This window comes from Phaethon lepturus, unplaced genomic scaffold, assembly GCF_000687285.1.
Source record: "Phaethon lepturus isolate BGI_N335 unplaced genomic scaffold, ASM68728v1 scaffold17258, whole genome shotgun sequence".
NCBI classification, from domain to species: Eukaryota; Metazoa; Chordata; class Aves; order Phaethontiformes; family Phaethontidae; genus Phaethon; species Phaethon lepturus.
In genome coordinates this window covers 10647-33936 of record NW_010559884.1, presented here as the reverse complement: position 1 = coordinate 33936, position 23290 = coordinate 10647, and the positions used below count along the sequence as shown (strand labels likewise).

Genomic DNA, 23290 nt, shown 5'->3' with positions numbered 1-23290 from the left:
GCCACACTGAGCTTGCAACTTAGCACAAAATGATAGACTTGAACTCCAGAGAAGCAAGATTTATTTGAGAGTTTGGGTTTGGGTTTTGCTTTTAATTATCGTCTCAGACTGGGATGAGTAAGAAGGAGGAGAAATGCACAATGTGGGAAGCAGTTTACACTCTTCATGTATGACAGCAAAAGGATGTACTTTTAAGTTTGTAATATCAAAACTGTACATGTGCAGCCAGGAAAATCAAGACAGCTTCTGTTACTTGAATATTACAGGTCTGGGGAACAGGATAAGTAGTAATTTAAAAATTTAAACTTAAGAAGTTACTACTCCAGGGCTAAAAGAAGTCCAACCTTATGCCTTCACTGGAAGGTGCACATGATGTCTGGCAGTCTTTGTTCCAGGTTTGTACTGTACCTTGTACAGTGATGTCGTGGCTTACAACTGGTCTCCCTAATAGTTCAAGTAATTATTGATACTGGTGCAATTTCAGTAGATGCTGAAGTGCTTAGACTAGAGCTGTGTGTTTTCATTCTACTTGTAGTTATGGGACAATTTGTGTAAGCTTGCTTTTTTTGTGTGTGTGCGTCTACTTATCTGTTGCATTGGATGATTTGTATGGTAAGTTGGGATGTCAGGTGGTCATGCCTCTCATTTTTCTCATTTGATAAATGAGATCTGACAACTAGGAGATTTCTCAGGCAGGGCCATGGCCTCCCTGAATTCAGTATCATACACTTTTGGGCATTTCCAAAGCTTCCTGCAGCTTCCAGATTCCTCATAATACTGGTGGGGTTTTGTTTGTTTTTAAAAAGAATATTATTTTGAAACTTTAGAAGGAAATAAATGGATGTAGAAACAAATTTTTAGTTTTAAAAATTAAGGAACAATCTGATCTCAAAGGAGCTTCCCCAGCAAATGATGAGGAAACTGATGGACCAAGAGTTAAAAGGGTGCAGTGAGGCACGTGCACGTTGAAGCTGCGTTTATACCAGGGATGGATACTTCCATTGCTGCTGAGATAGCCCAGGTAGCTATTCCTGCCGGGATCCAGCATTTAAGTGACAGTGCTGCTAAGAGGTTTGAGGTTTGTAGACACTCTTGGTTGTAGTCTGGAGAAGAGGAGGCTGAGAGGAGACCTTATCGCTCTATACAACTACCTGAAAGGGGGTTGTGGCGACGAGGGTGTTGGCCTCTTCTCCCAAGTAACTAGCGATAGGACAAGAGGAAATGGCTTCAAGTTGCGCCAGGGGAGGTTTAGATTGGATATTAGGAAAAATTTCTTCACTGAGAGGGTGGTCAGGCATTGGAACAGGCTGCCCAGGGAGGTGGTGGAGTCGCCATCTCTGGAAGTGTTCAAGAAACGTGTGGATGTGGTGCTTCAGGACATGGTTTAGGGGACATGGTGGCGCTGGATTAATGGTTGGACTTGATGATCTTGAAGGTCCTTTCCAACCTAGTGTTTCTGTGATTCTGTAATAACCAATGAGTTGGAGAATGCAAGTTAAAGAGGATCAGCTGTCAGAGGACTAGCTGAGTTGGCTGTCATGATTCTGCCCCTCCTACTTTTGGTAATGTTCTTAACTAAAATCCTTTCTGAGTTGTGTCACTGGTGACTGTTACCTGCTTGTCTTATGTGGACTGTACAAGCCTTGTTTAAGCTTGATGATCAAAACATGCATGTGAAGAGGCAGTGCATGTCCCAGAGAGTTTGCAGGCTGGCTGGGTGGAGCAAATGAAGACAGAAAGAATCTATCGCTATCTGCATGGCACAAATGAGGAGCTGTGGTGCAAAGATACTGAGGGCCTTGGCTAAGGTCAGAGAGGGAGTTGGGAGAGGCAGGAGCTACATTTGTGTTTGAACTACAGTTCTGGAATTTAATAAAAACTAGTTTAAAAAAATCCTTAGCAAATGGAGTTTGAGGGGTAGGAGGAAATAATTAAATTCAAATGAAAAGAGAATTGTTGTATTTAACCTTATGTTATTTAAAGGGAAGACTTAAGTTACATTGCATAGTTCCAAACTTATGACTGAAATGCTCTATAGCAGTAGGAATTGCTCTCTGTCGGTGTTTTATTTCCTGTCAATCCTTGCATTGGATTCACTTTGTTAATCAAGAAGACGGCAAAGGAAATGCTTCAATGGTGGTCACCAGGGGCTTGCAGTCAGTGTTGCATACACTTGGAAGCCCTGGGGTCTGAAATCCATGCAGAGAGCTGCCCAGAAAGAGACTGACTGAAAATTCCCAATTATCTTTCTTTATTCTTTTTAATTCTTTGTCTATTTCCCCCTCTTTGCCTGAAGATTGTATTTAGCAATATTTCTGCTGCTGCTTTGAGTTGATGGAACATCAGGAGAAAATGTTTCCAGAGTTTTTTCCAAATATGAAATCTCAAGTAACATCCCAGTTTTGAAATTCCTTGCCCCAAGAATGCCAGCATCCGTCTTGGCTGCTTGGTGGTCACCCTGCCTGCTAACAGCAGCACAACCAGCATGATCAGATGAGAGGGCTGGGGAGCAGAAACTACTCCTTTTTGAACTACAAAGCTGGGCTCTTGAGTTATCAAAGAATAGGGACCAGAGGCCCAATTCTGGATCAATACTTGTGCCATATACATGGCACAAGAAAGTCTTACTGTGCTTACCTCTGCTTTTTCTACATCCTTGGAATATAATGGGTCTTGTGAATGGATGGTAGCAGAGCCATAACTGGTCTTGTCTGGTCCCTGCACATATAAGCGCACACACTCACAAACAGGTTTGGTTGAGGTTTTTAATGATTTCATTTTCCATAGAAGCACTGTAAAAAATTAACTACACAATTAACTAAAAGAAAAAAAAGATCAGGTTTCTGGAGCCAGGGACTCCTGTGAGCCAAGCCATACTGGTCCATGGCAAGGTGTACCCAGCAGCCGTGGCACCCAGAGCTCTCGGGTGTCTGTGATGGCTGTGGCACCAAGAGCATCATCCACTTTATGGCGTGGTGCCCTGTGCCACAACATCACTGGGGTGCTGGAGCGTTCTCCTAGTTACGGAGCTGCTGGGGCAGCAGCTGGCCTCTGGAATGCAAATACCTCTGCTACCTGGCAAGCCTGAGAAGACTGATATTTAAACATCCCTCTCTGCTGCAGATCTGTTTATGTTTGTACACATCTATTTTTGTAAAATTCTCCCCAGTTAGGTATGTGTTTACTTTCTGCCATCATCTAATCAGCAACTCAAAGGGTAAGACAATGTTCTGTATTTAGTCCAGATACTCAGTGGAGATGATTAGGGATGTATCAAAGAAGAGTTTTGGTTTTTTTTCCCTAGGATTTCTTAATGCTTTCTCCTTCCTGTATTACTGGAGCTTCTGTCTCTGCTCATGTTTCTCTGTACAACCACGAAGCGTATGTCAGTGAGCGGATTTGTATGGCTTTCTGAACGGATTTGAAATAATTTGCCTGTAGAAAGTGATTGTGGTCTGTTTGCCATCAGAAGAGTAGCTGCAGTCCTGATGTGAATTGAAATACCAAATGGCTGTGAAAGATGACATAGCAAAGCTGTTTACCACATGGTATACAAGACACAGTGATACTAGACCATTTTTTTTTCCCTGGAGTTTGCTGGGGAAAAAGTAGAATACAGTAATGCAGTTTGTGTATTCTTCTGTATTTCATATGTGCCTATAAGAGAGTTCATGACAGTGCTCTCTTAGGCAGCTCATGGGATATAGGTATAATATTAATCATTATTTATATTGAGCCTGTATTTTGACACTTCCATACGAAGTGGAGGGCCCAGTCGGGTACATGTAGTAAGGGTAATAGTAACATATTTATGAGATTCAAATGCAGATCACTTCAAGACAGGACATTTCTGGTTACACCTTTCATTCACAGCTGTTCGCAGCACTTCCCTTTGCCCCTTCTTTTATTTCTTTGGATCAAGGTCCTCTGACAGCTGTTGCCTGCTCTTGATTATGTGATTTTAGACTAACCATTGCACCAGTGTAGAGACTTGTGATCTTTCTCAGTGCCAGCTAGCATGGGTCTAGAGACAATGCAATTAAGTTTACATGGAGCTTGGATCAGCACATTTGTGGGAATATCTGCATTACACCCTAACTGTGTTCCCTAAGAGTATTCCTATGCTACCCCATGTGTTTTCTTTGCATGAAGATGCTCTTTGAGCCAGATACAGCAAGAACTAGCCCTGTGAAGCTTACTGGCTACCTGCAGGCTTTGAATTTGGGAATTGCTGTTCCACTGTCTGTTGGATCTTGAACCGTGCCCACCATAAAATAAAGTGTGTTACAAGGGAACAAAGCAGATGGGGTAAAGAGCCTGAGTTAAGATACTTCTGCTGTTGATTGAACATGCCTACTTCAAGTAAGTATCTGTATTTACACATTGTCCTCTTCCTCTCATTTGATCTAGGTTATATGGTTGGATCCTGGAAATGGGATGTCAGTCCCATTCAGGGAACATAAAGGAAGAAAGAGACTCTCCCAGTTGCTGCTGCTGTGACAGCGAGTGAGAGCAAGAGCAGGAAAATGTCGACAGTCACATCAGCAATCCAGGCTCCTCAGGGCCCTGTGAATCCACCGCCTCCGGAGGTCACTAATCCTAATAAGCCTGGCCGGAAGACCAACCAATTGCAATATATGCAAAATGTTGTGGTAAAGACTTTGTGGAAGCATCAGTTTGCTTGGCCTTTCTACCAGCCTGTTGATGCAATTAAATTGAATTTGCCGGTACGTGTATCTCTTCTTCTGCTCATATTCTGTTCTTAGAAAGTTTTGTGTTAGTGATATCAGTTTTCTGATCACTGGATCAGAATGATTAGGTTGCGTCTGGGGATTTCCTTGAATGCTCTTAGACTCCGTGAATTAGAAGATGATGTCTTTCAGAGCTGGTCTCTGAAGGAGAAAACTGCTTCTCACTTAGTGAGGGAAGAGAAGAGCACACAGGCAAGCTGTCTTAGAGCAACTGAAGTGTAGCACTTCCTTTGTAGCTTACCTCTGTTTACTTCTATGTGCCTTCATCCCTTGTTGCACCTCTGTCCAATGTGAGAGAGTCTTTAAGCCCACACTTCTGAGCGTTTGGCATTGGGCTAAATGTAACTTGTGTTTTCAATAGGCTCTTCTGGATTTGCCACTGACTTCAGTGTTGAGGAAGACAGGAGAAGCTAATTACCAAGGATACTTTGGAGCTAGACATTTTCAAATGCTGTATGGAAGCAGAAATAACAGAACAGCTGCATTTACTCATCTGCCTCCTGTGACTGATGATGTATACCTTGTCTTTATCAGACCAGATAGTACAAGATATAGCCCAGTTATTCATAAATGACCAAAGTTTACTAGCTGCTTTCTTCCAGGGAACAGAGCCACTCACTCTTCACCTATTCAAAGGGGTCCTGTAGTTGTAAAAACTCAGCAGTGGAGGCATACCCCTGCCCACCTGCTTCACTTAAACATGGACACCACCACTCCCCCATCCACCCTGCTCTCTGCTCAGCTGGGCAGCCCATTGCAAATGAGCTCTGGCTGCTTTGAGCGAGAGAGTTGCGTGTAGGGTTTGAGGGAGCATGGATCTGGGATGTAAGGTCAGGAAAGCTCCAGTTACTGCAGGTTATAACCAAATTTTATGGCCTGGATCAGGAGCCTTCTGAACTCTGTATGTTGTTGATGGGTACTATTTAAAGTGCTAGCCAAAAGAGTAAAACACTTAACACCAGTGTAGTATTTCTCTAGGTCTGTGCTCCTTTGTGTCGTCTTTTTGAGAATTTAGTCTCTCAGTGAGGCATTTTGAAGTAGTTTGGGGGCAGGTTACCAGAAAATTTAAAGGAGTCGTCAGTTGGAAGAATAGTTGTTTTTCACGTGCAGCCAAAATCTGCACAAGCCCAGTGGCCAGCAGGACTGCCTTTTCTGCCTTAGCATGCCTTGCCTGGAAATACTGGTGTCTTGGATTGTGCTTTGAGGGTTGGGCTCAGAGAGTGGCCAGTGGCTGTACACGGCTTCATGTGCACGTGCAGCGAGAGGGCTTGCTGCTCTTCTCCAGAATGAGAAAATTACAGCGTATAACCTTGCATGCCTAGAGCATCTCCGGACTAATCACAGCCTCTACAGATGCTTCAGACCAGCCCAGAGAGAAACTGGGTTAACCTGTGGAAGCCTTTTAAAGGCTGAAATGCCCATAAAAGAGGGACTGAAACTTTTAGCATAGTCTTAGCCAGTGCTGGCACTTACAAACTTATGTAAGTGCCAGAGGCAGTTTTTTAAAAGGGAGGCAGAAATGCTGTTTCCCAAATTGCAGACAGTCCACTATTAAACTGAACACCCTGCCAAAGCGAGTGCTGCCCCTGCTGCCCCGACATCTGGTCCCACGCAAGCATGAAGCACATTGCTGCAGCGTTCATAGAATCATTAAGGTTGGAAAAGACCTCTGAGATCATCAAGTCCAACCGTCAACCCAACACCCATCATGCCCACTAAACCATATCCCGAAGTGCCACGTTAGTCTAGCTGTCAAGTGTGGCACCCTTCCACTCTGCGGCACAATCCAAAATGGCACCTACAGCCTCGTAAAGGGTATCAAGGCTGCAAACAACTTCCAGAGAGAGCTGCTCAGCACATTTTCTTCCACATGTTACTCTTGGTGCCTTCCCAGTCCAGCTGTATTTGTAAAAAGCTGGTAATGTCCCAGTAGCCATTTGTGTGTGTGTTTGAGCATGTATTGGGGGGAGTTGTGGAAGGTTGGTGGATGTGGAAGGAGTTCTTGTGCTTTGTCGTCAAGTTCAAAATAATGATAGACTAAAAGCCTACAAATTGGAAGATAAATGAAAGCAGAGGTGGTATTTGCCATTTCCACAAAAACTTGGGGATGTGTTTTTTGGGAGGGGGAATGAGGAGAAAGCTGGGACTAGAGAGAGATGTGAACAACGTGCTCCGTGTATCAGGAGATGTAATGTCTTTCCTGTTTCTCCAACAGGATTATCACAAAATAATAAAAAACCCCATGGACATGGGGACGATCAAGAAGCGCCTGGAACATAACTATTACTGGAGTGCCAGTGAATGTATGCAGGATTTCAACACCATGTTTACAAATTGTTACATTTATAACAAGGTAAAGAGCCCAAACAAGCATTTAGCTGGGGCACTGCCTAGAAAAGACCCACCTACAACTGTTACGGTGCAGGTTTTGGACAGGGTCAGCTCTGCTGTGCTCCAGGCCCTCCTTGCAAGGATTTGAAATGCCACTAATTGCAACCACATTACTTGAAATGCACAAAGCTGTCTTTGTGCTGTGTCTTTCTTCCCCCAGACTAGTTAAAATGGCAAGTGTGCCTTTTAATTATAGGTAGATTTCTGCTTTGGGGTTATGTAGCAAGTTTTTACTCCTTTTATTTCCAGTTAGGAATTCTTTAAGGTGAGATAAAGTTTATGCAGTGTTTTGCAGGTGTTATGCGGGGTGTTAGTGCTGTGTGTTACACTGGCTGTCTAGCAATAAATAGTATCTCTCAGCAGCAGAGAGCAGTTCAGGAAGTATAACTCTGTTCTCTGCCTGTGTCTCGTCCATACTTGCACACCTTTAGATTGCTTATTATTATTTTGGGTTTGGCTGCTTTGCTGTTTTGTTAGGTTGTTAAAAGTGTGTATTCTTTGTATTATGTTTTCTACAATGGTTTGTCGTCATTGACCCATACTGGAGAACAAGTTGAAATAAACAAATTAATTAGTTTGAGCCACAGAATATGTGTTTACACTCTTTGCTTGGACCTGCTGGCAAGCAGGAGAGGACAGCTCATCTGTTCCAGTTTGCTGCTTCCACACTGATGCACAGGATGCTAGTTATCATGCTCCTACTGGAAGTCCTGATAACTCTCTGAATGCAGTGTACTTAGAGGCAGTAATTATTGTATGCTAGACCAGAATAGAAGAGCAGGAGGGTAGCATGCAAGGAGGGAGAAGAGCCAGTCTGTTTTTTGTTGGAGCTTGGATACCGTCATTTATTTGAAGGGATTTTATCACTGGGGATTTCAAAACCTGATCTTGAACCTCTCTGCTTCTAATATGTGGATGATACAGCATGGGTTTGTATTCTTCTTTATGCAGCCCACAGATGACATCGTCCTAATGGCCCAAGCCCTGGAGAAGATATTTCTGCAGAAGGTGGCCCAGATGCCTCAGGAGGAAGTCGAGTTACTACCCCCAGTTCCTAAAGGCAAAGGTCGCAAGCCATCAGCGGGCACACAGAATGCAGGTATTAACCCGATCCAGTGACAGTAAATGTTATGAGCCTGTTGCTGAGGCCTGACCCACATTCCAAGCTGCCTGGCTTTGCAAATGGTGAAGGGCTCGGAAGGGGGCTTGTAGTCCGATGGTTAAAGCAGTGGAGGAAAGTGCGAGATGTCTAGACAGTGTTCACCCAGTGTTTCAGGGCTTTGTCTGTCTTAAGGCCACGCTGCGTTTGTCATACAGACATCATACCATCTGTGACTTACCCATCCACGCAGCATATCAGTGAGGGAGGGAAATGCTGTTGCTTCCTGTATGCAAAGAAGAAACAAAGGCAAGAAGCAGCAAGGTAGTTAGATGTGCCAGTCTGCTGCTAGTAACAGACCGTGGTGTGGAATGCCTTTATAGACCTGGGTTTATACAGCTCACCCAAGGTCCTGGCAGACGTCTGACACAACAGAGGCTTCTACTTAAATCTTGCCAATCCTCTAAATTGTGTGTAACATTTTTGTTTTGCGCACACGGTTGAAACAACATAGAATGAAGTTTGATCAACAGAAAGGATTTATTAAGCCTGTGCAAAAGGCTGTGTAGACCATTGCATATCAGTAGAAACTAAGTTCAGTTCAGCTTACGCAGAGTTGTTTTTAAATGGATTTAGGACTAAAACGTCTGTAAGCATGGTAAAACAGTTCATAAAGGAGCTTGTGTGGGCTGAATTAAACTGTTGGAAATTTTTTTTCTGTAAACAAGGTCTAATTGTTGCTCTGGCAAAGTCAACTGTTCCTCTTTGTTTTCCTACACCTCAGGTGCTAAATGGAGCTACAACTTCATCCAAGCTCAGAGAAATTTGTGGTGATGTGTCTTTTCAGCATCCTTTGATAACAGCTGCTATAAAAACATAGAGGAGTATTGCTGCTTTGGTTATTAGTTCCTAGATTTGTTCCCCTTAACTTTACACAAGTAGGCAGGTCTAGCATAAGAGTCATTTGCCTGGCTATGAGGAGACTTAGGCTCTACTCCCAGCTGTGTTTCTTTTGCTGTATAACTTTGGGCAAATCTGAAGTGCTTTGGACTCTTCAGTGTTTAGCTGGCAGTAGGGGAGTGGTTGCTACCATTTGTCATACATCGTAAAAACACTCCCAGACTGAGGTCTGTGCAGGACAGCAGTTGTCCAAAAGAGCCCTCTCCCTCCATTCCCTTTTCTTGAGCTCCTGCTCTTATGCTGAGCGCAGGGTAGCTCTGAGAGCATGAGGGGGGTGAAGACTGTCCCAAAGCAACACACAGCCGATGTGCAAAGCTTGAAGTATTTCGATTGCATGTGGTTGACCTAAAGCTCATGGTCTGAGGACTTAGGCCAGTCATTTCTCATTTTTTGTTGACCGCTGGGTAACAGCACCAAGCAAATCGCACTGTGTCCTTTATGCTCTTCTGCAGCCCTGGACTGGGAGCCTTTTGCCAAGCCCATGATTGCACGGTCCTGTGGCACTAGTGTCACTTTGTTCCCAGTGTCTTGTCGGCACTTGTAACCATCAATACATTGCAGTGCATTTTCACTTTGTCGTTTGAAAGGAGCGCAGCAAGCAGTGGCCGTGTCTTCCGTCTCCCCGCCGGCCCCGTTCCAGAACGTCCCTCCAGCTGTGTCTCAGACGCCCGTCATTGCTGCCACCCCTGTGCCAACCATCACTGCTAATGTCCCGCCTGTCACTGCCCCTCCCGCCGCTGCTCCCCCTCCGCCTGCTGCTCCGATAATGCCCGTGGTGCCTCCTACGCCACCGGTAGTCAAGGTAAATGGAGAACTCGACCCCTCCCTCTTCAGAAGGCAATATTGCTAAGCAGTGCTTTATTTTCATCCCCTCACTGCTGGTTATGTACATTCCTTCTCTTTGCATTTGACTGCTTGCCTCTCTGGTCATCATTGTCCCCTTGGGGTATGCTCAGACAAGTGCTTGCTGTTGAGTTTGAGAGGATTGGGGAAAGTTTTGCCAGTTTTACTGCACCCCAGCTAAGGTGATGTCACCTGTAATTGCCCCAGCTCAGTTACAAGCTCTCATCTGACCATAGCCTTAGCCAATGCTGATTCTCCATGAACCAGAAGGCTGTTTCCCCCATTTTGCACCATATAGCCCAAAGCATCTCTTCCTTCTGTAACTCGCCCCCTGATTTTACTGGGCCTATTCCTTTAAGGTTTTTAGACTCCAGCACTAGGAATGTACCTTTCTGCCATAAACCAGTTCAAGACAAGCCTGTCACTCCAGTTGGAGGAGACTGGTGTTGCCTGCAGGTTTGGGGTGCATTAGTTCTGTCTTCTTTACTAAGGAATTTTCTGGGAGTTGCCATTGGTATTTTGCTATTTACTATGTTAATTTATGGGTAAATGAAAACATTGCTATAATGATGGGAATTTTCCTAGCAAGCTGTGTACTGCATTAAAAATGATGAAAGCATAGCTCCCCCCCCCCCCCAACTGGGATATTAACTGCAACAGTATTGGTGTTCTCTGATGTGAGGTTGCATGGGCCAGCAGAGCCACAGAATTGTTTTGCTTATTTAACCCTATAGCTTGGGAATTACTAGAGAAATTTTAAGTCACATCTTACGGCAACTAAGCTGTCCTCCTCAGAAGCCTGTCTCATACTTGATTTTCTGTCCAAATAACTTGCTTCTGAGAATCAGTTTAATTTTAAAACTGAAGGATGAATCCAGAAGTGAGTTTTCCAAATACTTGCTGCAAAATTAATCCTGCTTGAGATTTACTTAAGATTTCCCTAAGGAACCTTTTCCCCTTTCTCTCTGTCCAGAAAAATAAATTCTTTTATAGGAGCATGAGAGCGCTGACTGGACAGTCACAGCTGGAATTTATGTGAGATAGGTTTCATTTGCTTAAGGCAAAATCAGTAAATTCTTGCTCTCGTCCATAATAAGCAACCTACCCTAGCACACCGACTAAATACAAGGGAGTGAGGGCTCTTGGGTCTTTGGTGATTAATATGCTTTGGTTCAGAACTTATAGCCTGATCCTGCCACTGGGGACTCAGACATGTGGTTAAGTTACTGACACTTACTAAGTCACGATGCATCAGCTGAGCTGCAGTAATCGACTGGGCGCACTCCTTTCCCTTGGCAAACATGAGGTAAGAGTCCTTAGTTTAAATCTCAGTGAAATACATAGAGCTAACACATTTTGCATCATGTTTGGGGTTGGGTTGGAGATGTGCAAATGGCTGGTTACTGTGGCTCAGATGACATGTAGTAATACATCGTGTTGTAGTCACTGAATTGTGTGTTGAAGCCTCTAGTCGCAAGTCCCGTTTATCCCAGTGAAGTAATTGTATTTTCTGTCAGAGGACAGGCAGATCTCAAAAATAAGGATGACTTGCGCTAGCTTTCTGCTAGCATACCATGAGAGCTGGGCACATACTCATGAAGTCTGTCCATCTGCTGTTTCAGAAAAAGGGAGTGAAGCGGAAAGCAGACACGACAACCCCCACCACCTCTGCGATCACTGCCAGCCGAAGCGAGTCACCCACACCCCTCTCAGACCCCAAGCAGGCCAAAATCATTGCTCGACGGGAGAGTGGCGGCCGGCCCATCAAACCACCAAAGAAAGACCTTGAAGATGGAGAGGTCCCCCAGCATGCAGGGAAGAAGGGCAAACTCTCTGAGCACCTCAAGTACTGTGACAGCATTCTCAAGGAGATGCTCTCGAAGAAGCATGCAGCCTATGCATGGCCCTTTTACAAGCCTGTTGATGCAGAGGCCTTGGAATTACATGACTATCATGATATTATCAAACACCCCATGGATCTCAGTACTGTTAAAGTACGTCCACATTTACCACCTCTTTTGCAGGGTGTTCACAGCCCTCTGGTTGCAGGGGGCTGGCTCCTTCTGGGGGAGGGGGAAGGGACAAGGGTGGAAAACTGAACCTGTTTGGATATCATCTGGATATTTTTATATTTTCTTTCCTTCCCCTCTTCTTTTTTTCCCATAACCTGGGACGTCTTTTTTTCTGCCCTGCAAAGTAGACTGTACAACGGCATCCTCTCCTTTTTATGGATAGTCCAGCTATTTAAACTTGTGTCCTTGGGATTGTGTTGCACTCTGAGAAGAAGAGGTGCCATATCATAGGATTCGATTGATAGTATCCCATTTCCAGGAACTGCTGCCTGCCTACTTGTTGTCATGATGAGGGGTCCAGATAGGCTTACGCTGAGCAATTCCAACTGGAATGTGATGATTGCCCGATACTTGAGAAGGGGAGGAAATACCATGATGCTTGTGCAGTTCAATCTTGGGTCTTCAAAAGCATAGCTTAGTCTGGTCCAGTATTCAAGGTGTTTCTCTCAGTAGACTGGCAGGTTTCTCTGAATCCCTCCTAAATATCCATGGAGCAAAGCTGTGGGTTTTTTCTAGTTCTCATCTTCTGCTTGTCAGCTGGCCATTGGAATTGGTGTTGGTGGAGGTGAGACTTTCTTCCCTGTGCAGGAAAGTATTTCTGCCAGCTTTCACTAGCATGCCAGAAGTGTTTTGCTGCCATCTGAGCCAACGTCTGGGATTGTCTGAATGCCCAGGTGACAAAAGTGCAGCTGTGTTCGTGATTCCTTTCATGTTCCTTGGCAAATCCTACGTAGTACCTGAAAGTAGTGTGTTGTGCTCTGATGTGCCATGCCATTCAGCCATGGTGGTGCAAGGGCTCTTACTACAGCTGCAGTATTCTTATGAGTGTTTTAATTGCATTATTTGGTGGCGAGGGAATAGTTGTCATGGTCTGTGCATTGAGGATTAGACCAGAGTTACCAGTGTCTGAGTTTTTAAGTGTTGGTCCTGGGCAAGTTTCCCCATAGCTCTATGCAGCTCTGTGCCGTAGTTTTCCCAGTCATAAAATGGAGATAATAATACTTAGCTGTCCTCACAACAGCCCTGTGAGGTAGGTTATCCGGAAGGCACTATCTAAGTACTAATTACTATTATTGATTGGGTTTGTACAGAAAAGACTGTCTCTGAGTTGGCAAAAGCACTGGAAGTGGGCTGTGGTGGAGCTAGGCTTGGAGACCATTCTCCTCCTGAGCTTGCAGTGCCCTTGCGTTGTTGTCAAAAAATGGTACCAGCATGCAGTATTTTTGACTTGCAGTTAAACTGAGCTGTGTTGAAGGCCTGCAGAAATTTCCTGAGAGGAGAAGGGGACAAGACAAAGGGTGAATTGAGCTGCAGGCAAGAAGAGGGAGCCTGAAACACAGTGGTAAAAGCAGGAGAAAGGGATGGGTTGAACATGGTAGTCTGCAAAGCTGGAGTGCTGGTGAATCGCTGTAATGTTCTGCTGACAGAGGAAGGTCCCGGTGTTTTCTTGGGTAAGTTTCCATTTTCCCTTGCTCTTGAGTGTGGATGAGGAAGGAGGAAGCTGCCCTCAGTTTTGGTACTGCAGTGCATTTGCCATCCTGCTGATTTTGGATGCTCAGTGCTGAAGGCCTACTTAATCTTTGTATGTTGTTTTAATGTTATGACTTGCTTTCAAGGTCTGCTCACTTTGCGTTGGAGTTGCTCTTCTCCATCAGCTTGGAGGTCCATCCGCATGGCTTCAGTCATAGCCTAATGGATAATTCAGGTTGGTCAGGAGGCTTGCCTTCTCAAAACAGGGTCACTTACACACTCTGGTCTGCTCCCTTCCAGGGGTCACCACCTTCTCAGCTGAGTGGATCTGACCTTGCTCCTCTGATGCCAGTGAGTGCATTGGGAGCAGGAACAGGTTGCAAATGAGGTTTTTGGTGTTCTTCTGTAAGTCAGATCAGAGTGATGAAGTGTTATTGATAGCCTTTTCTCTGCTAGTCTTGTGAACACAAGTCACTGGATGATCATGTCTTAGATGAACTCATTCAGTTACTGTACGGACTTTAGTGGGACTGCTTGTAAACCTAGTCCTTTCAGACCTATTCTCAGCTCAGTCATATTCACTTGACTTCTGGAGATGCTGTGGGTCTCCTGCAGCCTGGTAGATCAAGCTCTAGCTGAATGCAGTAAGATTAGAGATGGAGAGAGTGTAATCCTGACTCTCTCAAAGCTGGTATTTCCATGTCTGGTTAGGTGGCTTTTTATTGCAAGGGATTCTGTGCTGTATTCTGCAAAATCTAGGTGCAAAACTGTGATTTCTTGGATTGGTGACTTCTTCACACTTAAATCTCTTCATAGTCCTAACTTTATTCTTTTAAAAAGTGTACACCTCTGACTGGACTTTCTCTGCAAGTGCAGGTGATACTGTACCTTACTAGTGTAGGATAGAAAACTCGAGACTAGTGTAGGATGGAAAACTGGTCTCCACTGGAGACCCATGGAGTCTTTTGCATGTAAAGACTGTGGATTTGTCTTTCCACGTGGTAGTTTTTCTTAATAAACTTGTTTGAAGTGCTGTCTGGTATTGTTTTTTTTATGGAGTGTTTTATCATCATTGCTCTTGGCCTTTAGATCGTAGCGTGACTTTTCTGAGATGCAGTCTATAATACGTTAACTGCATGGGACAGAAATGTGCCGTTTGCAGGCAGTGTAATTCTCCAGTGTCGGGCTTTCTCTGTGGCTCTGAAAGGTTTTAGATTTAATTCTTCACAAGTGACAATGGCTGTGGTAAAGCAGCGCAGCTAATGGCCTTCAAACTAATCTTGAAGGAATTCTGTGAGAAAGTGAAATGTAAGCACTGCTATAGCTATAATAGATTCCCCAATACCTGGTTGCTTGTCACTTTGGTTCTCTGGTTATATGAGGTTTGATTTTCTTCAGAGAATATCCTTCATGTCCAGGAGCATTTTTTTTCAGGCTGTGCATGCAGCAGAGGTGTGCTTCAGAAGGATTTGGAAATTGTTTTCTCTGTGTGTGTGTGGTGGAGGAGGCAGGTTGGCTGTTGTGACTGTGATTGTGCCTGTGAGAGGTGGAGGGGCTGTAGCTGAGCTTGTTGCAGCCAGGAGCAGAGGGGTGTGCTGGAGTGCCCTGCTGGAGCGCCCTGCTGGAGCAAGGACGGAGAGCGGGAAGAGCCGAAGGGACAAGATCAGTGAGCTCATCTCCACCTCAATTCTCAGTCGTCACAGAGGGGGAAAGAGCAGAACTGCTTGGAGTAGAGAGAGGAAAGGATGAAAGCATGGGGAGAGAGGGAGGCAGAAGCATGCGTTACCGCTTTACAAACTAAGAGTCAGCAGCCCTCATTCCCCGTCATAGGTGAAACACTTACTATGAAGCTGTAGCAGCATTGTACTTCTGCTGCCCTGTCCACAGGCAGACAGAGCCCACTTGCAGTATGTTCATGTCCCCCTCTCTGATGCTGGGGAGCTTCGGCGTGGGGAAGCAGGGCGCTGTGCCCGCGATGGAGCTGGGTGGAACTGGAGCACCTCTTCCCTTGCTCCATCCTCTGGCTGCTGGGTCACAGGAGCAGCGATGCGGATGTGTCTGCCCTTGGTTTACTCAGTCATGAACAAGCAACATGAACAAGTACTTGCTATGCAAGAAGGTTTCTACAAGGTGTTTACTTTTGGAGTAAAGCGCTACCTCCAGGGATCTAACTATGCTCACTAGTTAATTTTGTTGCAGTGAATTGCTGTGGTTTCAGAGCAGCTGCGTTTAGGGTCTTGAAAGCGAGGAGACATCCTTTGGGGGAATTTTTAAAGATTTCTTTAGTTGCACCTATTTGAGAGTACAAATGCAGCTTCACACAGCAGCTGCCCTTGTTGAGGCAGTTTCTGTAAGGTGCAGTAGGCCCCCAGAAATCAGGCTGAGTCCTCATTAGCTGATAAAAATGGCATTTTCTCTGCTAAAATTGCTGGACCTGTGTGGCCCTGTCCCTCGTCAGCACTTGCCCTGATGCCATGCCCAAGGCACGTGCTTTGAGCACAGATTGATGTCCAGTTTAGTCTTGGAGAGGCAAAAATGGAAAGGTGACATGTTAAACATGTAAAAGGTTGCTGCAGGAAGGGAGGGAATAAAGTTTTCTCTGCATCCTCTCTGGGCAGGACAAGGATTACCTTAGAGCACAAGACACATTAGACATTAAGAACAAATTTCTGAATGTTAAAGAATATTAAACGATTGAATTTATTACTGAGGGAAAAATGAGATCACTCTGGTAAATATTGCACAGGGCAGAGAATGGGCTAACTGACCTCATAGCACCTCTGCCAGTCCTGCTTGTCTATGACTCCTGATTTGCAGTTGTAAATATAATAACTATTTTTAAGCAGATGGATATCTCAAAGTGAATTTGTAACCAAAGATATTCCAGCCCCCCAATTTAAAGTCCTTTTTCTTTTGTTAAGTTAATTATTCTTTACAAGAAAACAAAACAAAAATCCACAGATTAAAACTGCTGGGCTAGAAAACTGTTGGGTCGCATGAAAGCAAAGCCTCAGACACTGGAATGTATTTCATAGGCAGTAATCAGCCATTGAGTGTGCCAAACAAATATAAGTGCATCAAAAAGGCCTTTCATGTAGTAAGACGTATTTTAAAATAAATGGGCCCTTTCGTTTGAATGTGAGTTTTGCTTTGGAATTGGCCCGAGACGCTTTTCGAATAAGGCCAGCTCTCCTTCAGACAGGAGACGCACAAACCTATTTCCCTTTCTGTCTTTGTGCTGTGGCTCAGAGGCTTTCTTCTAGTTTATTCACCAAGAGAATGAGGTTTTGTGACAAAAGTTTGACACATGTCTGGCTGCAGCATAGCAGGGAGTGAGGCTGCAGAAATGTCACTGCCCGGCGTGCAGGTCCCTCTGAAGCTGCATCCCTGGAGGTGAAGTTCTGTCCTACTCAGAACAGCAGCAGTTTTAGGAGTCAATGCAGTGTTTCAAGATAGTTACAAGGTGTACCATGTAGCTGTGAGATATCTGTAGCTTCCATTGAAAAAATGGGAATTTTGCTCGCGTTAAGGTTTCTAGTGTGGGTTCCCGACACTGAGCAGCCCTGCTTTCTGCTCAGATGGTGGACATCTCTTCCCCCATCACGTTTGCAGCCTGTCTTCTCTTCACTGGGGGATACAGGTGTACAAGATGTGCAAAAGAGAGGCCTGCAAGTACTTGGAAAATAGAGAATTTCTTTAAATCCAGGTCTTTTAAATGCAAATGAAATCTAGTGTTACCTTTTTTTTCCTTTCGTTAGGAATAATTGGAGCTAAGGTTTTACATGTAGTAGTAATATATTCATAAAATCCGTTAAGTTCTAGGAAATCTATAAACTGTTCTCTAAACCCAAGTCATTCAGTCCCAGACAGCATGAGAAATGGATGAAAGTGAAAGCTGAAAAATAAGAGAAAGGAACAAGGTGCAAATATTCGGCTCCTGATACTTACCCTCACTACACTAGGAAATAACATTATGAATAGGTTCATAAAGGGTGAATTCTGTATCCATTCTCTATCAGTTAGACTTTTAAATCAAGAGTAGATGTAGTTCAACTGTAAATGCCTATTTTGCTGTAGGAATCGCTGAGCAAAATTCATGCCCTGTGTTAGTGGGAAGTCAGAGTTAGGTGGTCATGATCTCCTCTGCCCTTTCAGATTTATAGGGCAAATATACCCAAGCAGCACATAGAAATACATGCTTAAGGTAATCCTGTAATTATAGCTTGGTTGTTTGTTGACTCCTGCCCTTTTCACCCGTGATCCTTGTTTGCATTAGTTTCTGATCCAGCAAGCCCTCTTTCTAAATGACTCTTATTTTCTAGTAGAATGTGGACCCTGACAGATTTATATAGTAGTACTAAGAAAAAGACGCAAATTTAGAATCTTGAAGTGTTTAAACTGTTACAGAGCAATATCAACTTCTTTAGTTGCCTGGTCTTTGTTTGCTTGCTTGTTGTAAAAAACAGAAACTTTGAATGTTATTTAGGAACCAATAAGCCAGATTAAACCACTGTTCTCTTAGAAAAATGTGATTTTTGAGGCTGCTCTGAGCTGTCTCCAAGATGCACGTGTCTTCCGTGCAGTTGCTACAAATGCCTTTTGCTTATGGCTTTTTCTCCCCTTTCCCTTTGGCTTGTTTATTTGCAGAAAAAAATGGACAGTCGGGAATACCAGGATGCACAAGGTTTTGCAGCAGATATTCGGTTAATGTTCTCTAATTGTTACAAGTACAATCCTCCAGACCACGAAGTGGTAGCGATGGCCAGGAAGCTCCAGGTAAAGGTGTTGGCAAATGAGTCTTCCAGAGTACACTTAGTTCAGCTACAAGGTGTCGGATTCAGAGATCCAAGCATGGATCTGCTCTTGGCACCAACAAGGGAGAGTTAGTGATTCCTCCAGCCTTTGGAAAGAGCCATGTGCTCTGCTGCAGAACTGTTGAGCTCTTCACATAGCATGGCCCAACGCCACGTTCTGCTCCTAAAATGTCGTAATTGTTGCTATATGAAGTAATGGGAGAATTTTCTTGGGCCTACAAGAATATGTGTGCCCATCTGTACATTATTATTTACTTGTACAGCACCTCGTGTAGTGCAGTGAGACCCTGACCCATGGTGGGGTATCTGGTGTGTTTAAAAGGCCCAAATGTGGACTTGGTGGCTGAGGCTCCTTTTGTCACCAGTTTTTCCCCGGCTTTTGTAGGATGTCTTTGAGATGAGGTTCGCAAAGATGCCTGATGAGCCTGCGGAGGCCCCACCTCCCCCTCCACCAACAGCACCAGTGGTGAGCAAAAGCACAGAGAGCAGTCACAGCAGTGAGGAGAGCTCTTCTGACTCCGATAGCTCAGACTCGGAAGAAGAGAGAGCAACTCGGCTGGCAGAGCTCCAGGAGCAGGTATTGCAATGGCCAAGCTGTGTCTGTGCAGTGGAAAGGGCATAGCAGGAGGAAGGGTTTAATTTTGTTCTTAAAAAAATCACATCTAGGCTGGGATGCAGCAAAGCAGTCTCCCCTTCTGCCAGCTGAAGGGGAAGAACACTCAGCTGTGAAACAAGTGCGTGTTTGATGTAGTGTTTATTTTCTTAGAGATAGCCATTCTCGGCGCTGATGCTCTGCGCTTCCTTCTGTAATCCCAGAGTGTGGATGAAGGTAATACATGTAATACTAGGGATCTGGGGAGAACAGAGAGACCCATTTTGTGTGAGAGCTCAGGCATAACAAAATCTGTCACAAGCTTCCAGTGGGATATTGTCCCGCTGAACCCCATCTGTAGAAATGAGCTGTTTTGACTGTTGTGGTTGCAAACACTTAAGCTGTGGCCTTTCTTATTATGCAGATACACAGTGCCAGATGCTACAGTGCTTACATGTGCTACTGCAGTACAACAAAGCATTAATAAAATAGCTTATCTGCTGTCTCAAAGCAAGCTAGTAGGAGAGCCAAGAAGTGAACCCAGGATTCCAGAGGCCAAGTTGTCAGCACTCGAGATAGAGCTATTAAACTTAATTTTTATTTGCCCCTATAAAACAAGAATGACGTTTTCATTTGAGTCAGCTTCTGCATACTTGCACTGCTTTTTTAAAAGAATTTCATATTGAGTAAAGTCTCCTGAGTTCAGTCACTGGACTGCTTGATCACTGACTTTGGGATATACTTATATGGTGGGATGTAGAGGTATGTGGAGGCGTTAGTCATCTTGCCTTGAAGCCTGATGAATTTTTTCACTGTTCTCCCCCAGCTAAAGGCCGTGCATGAGCAGCTAGCAGCATTGTCACAAGCGCCAGTGAACAAACCAAAGAAAAAAAAAGAGAAGAAGGAAAAAGAGAAGAAAAAGAAAGATAAAGAGAAGGAAAAAGAAAAGCACAAAGTAAAAGCTGAGGAGGAGAAGAAACCCAAGGTGGCTCAACCACCAAAACAAACCCAACAGAAGAAGGCCCCAGCTAAGAAAGCAAACAGCACAACCACAGCTAGCAGGTAAGAGCCTGTCTTCTGCAAATTGCTTTAAGGGATATGCCAAGAGCTTCCAGCCCAGTTCTACTGTCCCTCCTGTCCCTGTTCAATTCCTGGTGAAGCTTAGTTGTCAGAGTAGTTAATTTGCTGTTGAATAGTGTTCCCATTCCCAGACAACTCCATGGAGTCTTTCAGTTAGAGCTGGCGGTGAAGCCATCATATTTCCACTGTCCAACTCTTAGAATCCCTGCCTTATAGCTCTCAGATAAGGTTTTGCTTTTTGCCTTTTGTACAGCCAGCAAGAATGTGCCATTTCATTGCTGCCCCCCTGCTGCTACATGGGCATGCCTCACAGGGCTAAAATTTAATAGGATTAGAACAGCGGATGTCAGATTTCTGAATTTTTTCAGAAGTTGTGATGCTTGTTCAAGCCATCTGGCTAGAAAGAAAGAGTTTATTGCTTCTATATACCTGTGAATGTTTCCATGCTTGCCAACCCCCCCAGGCAGCCCAAGAAAGGAGGCAAACAGGCATCTGCAACCTATGATTCAGACGAGGAGGAGGAAGGTCTGCCCATGACCTATGATGAGAAACGACAACTCAGCTTGGACATCAACCGCCTGCCCGGGGAGAAGCTAGGCAGGGTGGTGCACATCATCCAGTCGCGGGAACCTTCCCTCAGAGACTCCAATCCTGACGAGATAGAAATAGATTTTGAAACATTGAAGCCCACAACTTTACGAGAACTGGAGAGATACGTGAAATCTTGTTTACAGAAAAAACAGAGGAAACCGTTTTGTAAGTTACCTCCTGGGGCACATGTTCCCTCACAAGCTCTTGGGCTCAGCTTTGGAGTCAGGGCATGTGTGTTGGGATTCTCTTATCCAGCTGTTGGGTATGTGATGACGGGGATTTTTGGAGATTCTTTTCTCCTAAGAAAATGTACAGAAACTTTCCACTTTTTCTGTTCTTTCTTCCCATGATGTCATGACATGGAGACCCGGAGGACTACCGTGTTCCTCTACAAGACTTGTGTGATACCTTTATTACTTATCTAGAATCTAGAAGGCACTACAAAGGTTTCAGTCTCACTGTGGTAGGTGTTACATGCACACATCTGGAAGGATCAGTTTCTTATCCTGAATAGTTTAGCATCTAATTAGGAAGGAAACAAAAAGCGTGGTTCGGATCCAAAACACCAAGGGAGTAAGTAACTTGCACAAAGTTACCTGGGCAACCTGTGGATTCTGAGTGTAAGTGTCCTGAGTTGTATATTCACCCCAAAAGTGCTCTTCCTAGGTGGCCTGATCACCATATTGCCCTCAGTCTCTTATCAGAGGATTAATTGGTTCAGCATGGGACAGACTTTTCTCTGTGCCTCATCCACAGAGAGTGAATTGTTGCGGCCCCTTGAGACTTTAGCTCCAGCTGAATAGCAGTAGGGTCACTTAACCTGAAGTGGTCCTGGATCTGTCCATCTGCTTGTTGGTTAAGAGGGAGTTGTCCTGTTAAGAGTATAACACAATAGCTACTCACAACTCTTGCAGAGCACCTCCATTTCCTCACCACAGGACTTTCAGGTAGGCCTAAGCAAAGCTCAGACTTTGACCTTTTTTTTTTTTTGCTTTTTAATACACTGCTTTGATTCCTGCCCCACCCCCTCCCCCCACCAAGTCCTTTACTGTTGGAATAGCCCAGGAAAAGATTTTTTCCAGAGTGGTTAGGAACAAGAGGCATCCTTCTGTTTTGGAACCGAAGCATAGAGTAATGCAGATGACCTCAGATGTCCGTTCATCCACTCCTCTGAGACTGGTACACCCTGGGCTGGCAGGTTGGCGTGCCTGAGCCCAGCCCGACTCTCCTGCTGTCGGCTGTATATTGCAGTGCTTAGTGTTCAGGGGTGCACCCTCTTAGGACTGTGCTTTCCAGTTTTCTTTTTTTACAATCATCGCTTTAAAACAGCGCACAGAACTGTAGGTATTTCCTTGCTGGATCGAGCAAAATATCTGGCCCCTGTTTTGTGCTTCTGATACTGGCCAACACCTGTGTTCAATTACTTCTTTGGAGGGATATTTCTTCTGCTCAGAAGTATGAATATTCTGGTACTTCTCATCATTTCCATCCGAACTGGTGTGGCTACGTTCTTCTTGTCTGTCAGCCCTTGCCTCAGTTGGTTTTTACTTTGTCCTTTTTGTTTTTATATTTAAAGCAACATAAAACACAGTAGTTTCTTGCGTGAAGTATCTTAAGTCTTAATGGCAGATGCTTACTTCTGACAACCCTTAATAGGACACTTTATTTTACAGGGCAGAAAACCCATGTAATAATTCTGTAATTACAAATGTGTAACTATTGACCATATAACTGGCTGGTAAGTAACCTGTAACTACAAGGTTATTACATGGATATTTCTATCTTCTAAAATACTTTACGGAAGGTCTCTCTTAAAAAGCGCATGTTAAAGAATGATGGTGATTGGATGATCTAGACAACTTCATATGTTGTCCTCTATCTGGAATGTATAGTTGCTGTGTAGTCACTTGATCTTAGCAGTGTCACTGCAGAGTGGTTGCACAGATTTACACGCCCTGTAAAATAGTGATGTCCACTCCTTATTGCCTGCAACCGTGCAGTTTCAGAAATTGTGCGTTCCTCCTCCACAGCTGCAAGTGGAAAAAAGCAAGCAGCAAAGTCAAAAGAAGAGTTAGCTCAGGAAAAGAAGAAAGAATTAGAAAAACGGTTACAGGACGTCAGTGGGCAGCTAAACAACAACAAGAAACCTGCAAAGAAAGGTAATGGCATTGGTTTTACTATGCTAACAATGCCCAAAATGCTCCTCACTGAGGCAAAACTACTGCCGCCTTGTAGCCTTAGTTTTATCTCTGACAGTTATCCTAGCTGGTCACTAGTGTAGGGTGTCGTGGTTTAACTCCAGCCGGCAACTAAGCCCCACGCAGCTGCTCGCTCACCCCCCCCACAGCGGGATGGGGGAGAGAATCAGAATGGTAGAAGTGAGAAAACTCGTAGATTGAGATAAAAGCGGTTTTAATAGGTGAAGCAAAAGCTGTGCACGCAAGCAAAACAAAACAAGGAATTCATTCATTACTTCCCTTCGTCAGGCGTTTAGGCTGGCGTTCAGCCATCTGCAGGAAAGCAGGGCTCCATCACGTGTAATGGTGACTTGGGAAGACAAACGCCATCACTCTGAACGTCCCCTTCCAGACAGTTATGAATGAAGCCATGGAGGGTGAAGGCTGTAG

The 23290-nt window shown here is 44.5% G+C and overlaps 1 protein-coding gene across 1 annotated transcript in view; it reads left to right on the top strand.

The window, feature by feature from the left end:
• The first annotated feature begins 4409 nt into the window (after nt 1-4409).
• The window catches only part of BRD3 (bromodomain containing 3), a 19101-nt gene continuing 220 nt past the window's right edge, over nt 4410-23290 (top strand). The window contains exons 1-10 of the mRNA XM_010293522.1: nt 4410-4727; nt 6967-7104; nt 8094-8241; nt 9789-10003; nt 11667-12038; nt 18234-18362; nt 18786-18977; nt 19819-20054; nt 20536-20828; nt 22694-22822. Coding sequence (XP_010291824.1) covers nt 4527-4727; nt 6967-7104; nt 8094-8241; nt 9789-10003; nt 11667-12038; nt 18234-18362; nt 18786-18977; nt 19819-20054; nt 20536-20828; nt 22694-22822 — 2053 coding nt within the window. The 5' untranslated portion in view covers nt 4410-4526. The remainder of the gene's footprint in view (nt 4728-6966; nt 7105-8093; nt 8242-9788; nt 10004-11666; nt 12039-18233; nt 18363-18785; nt 18978-19818; nt 20055-20535; nt 20829-22693; nt 22823-23290) is intronic.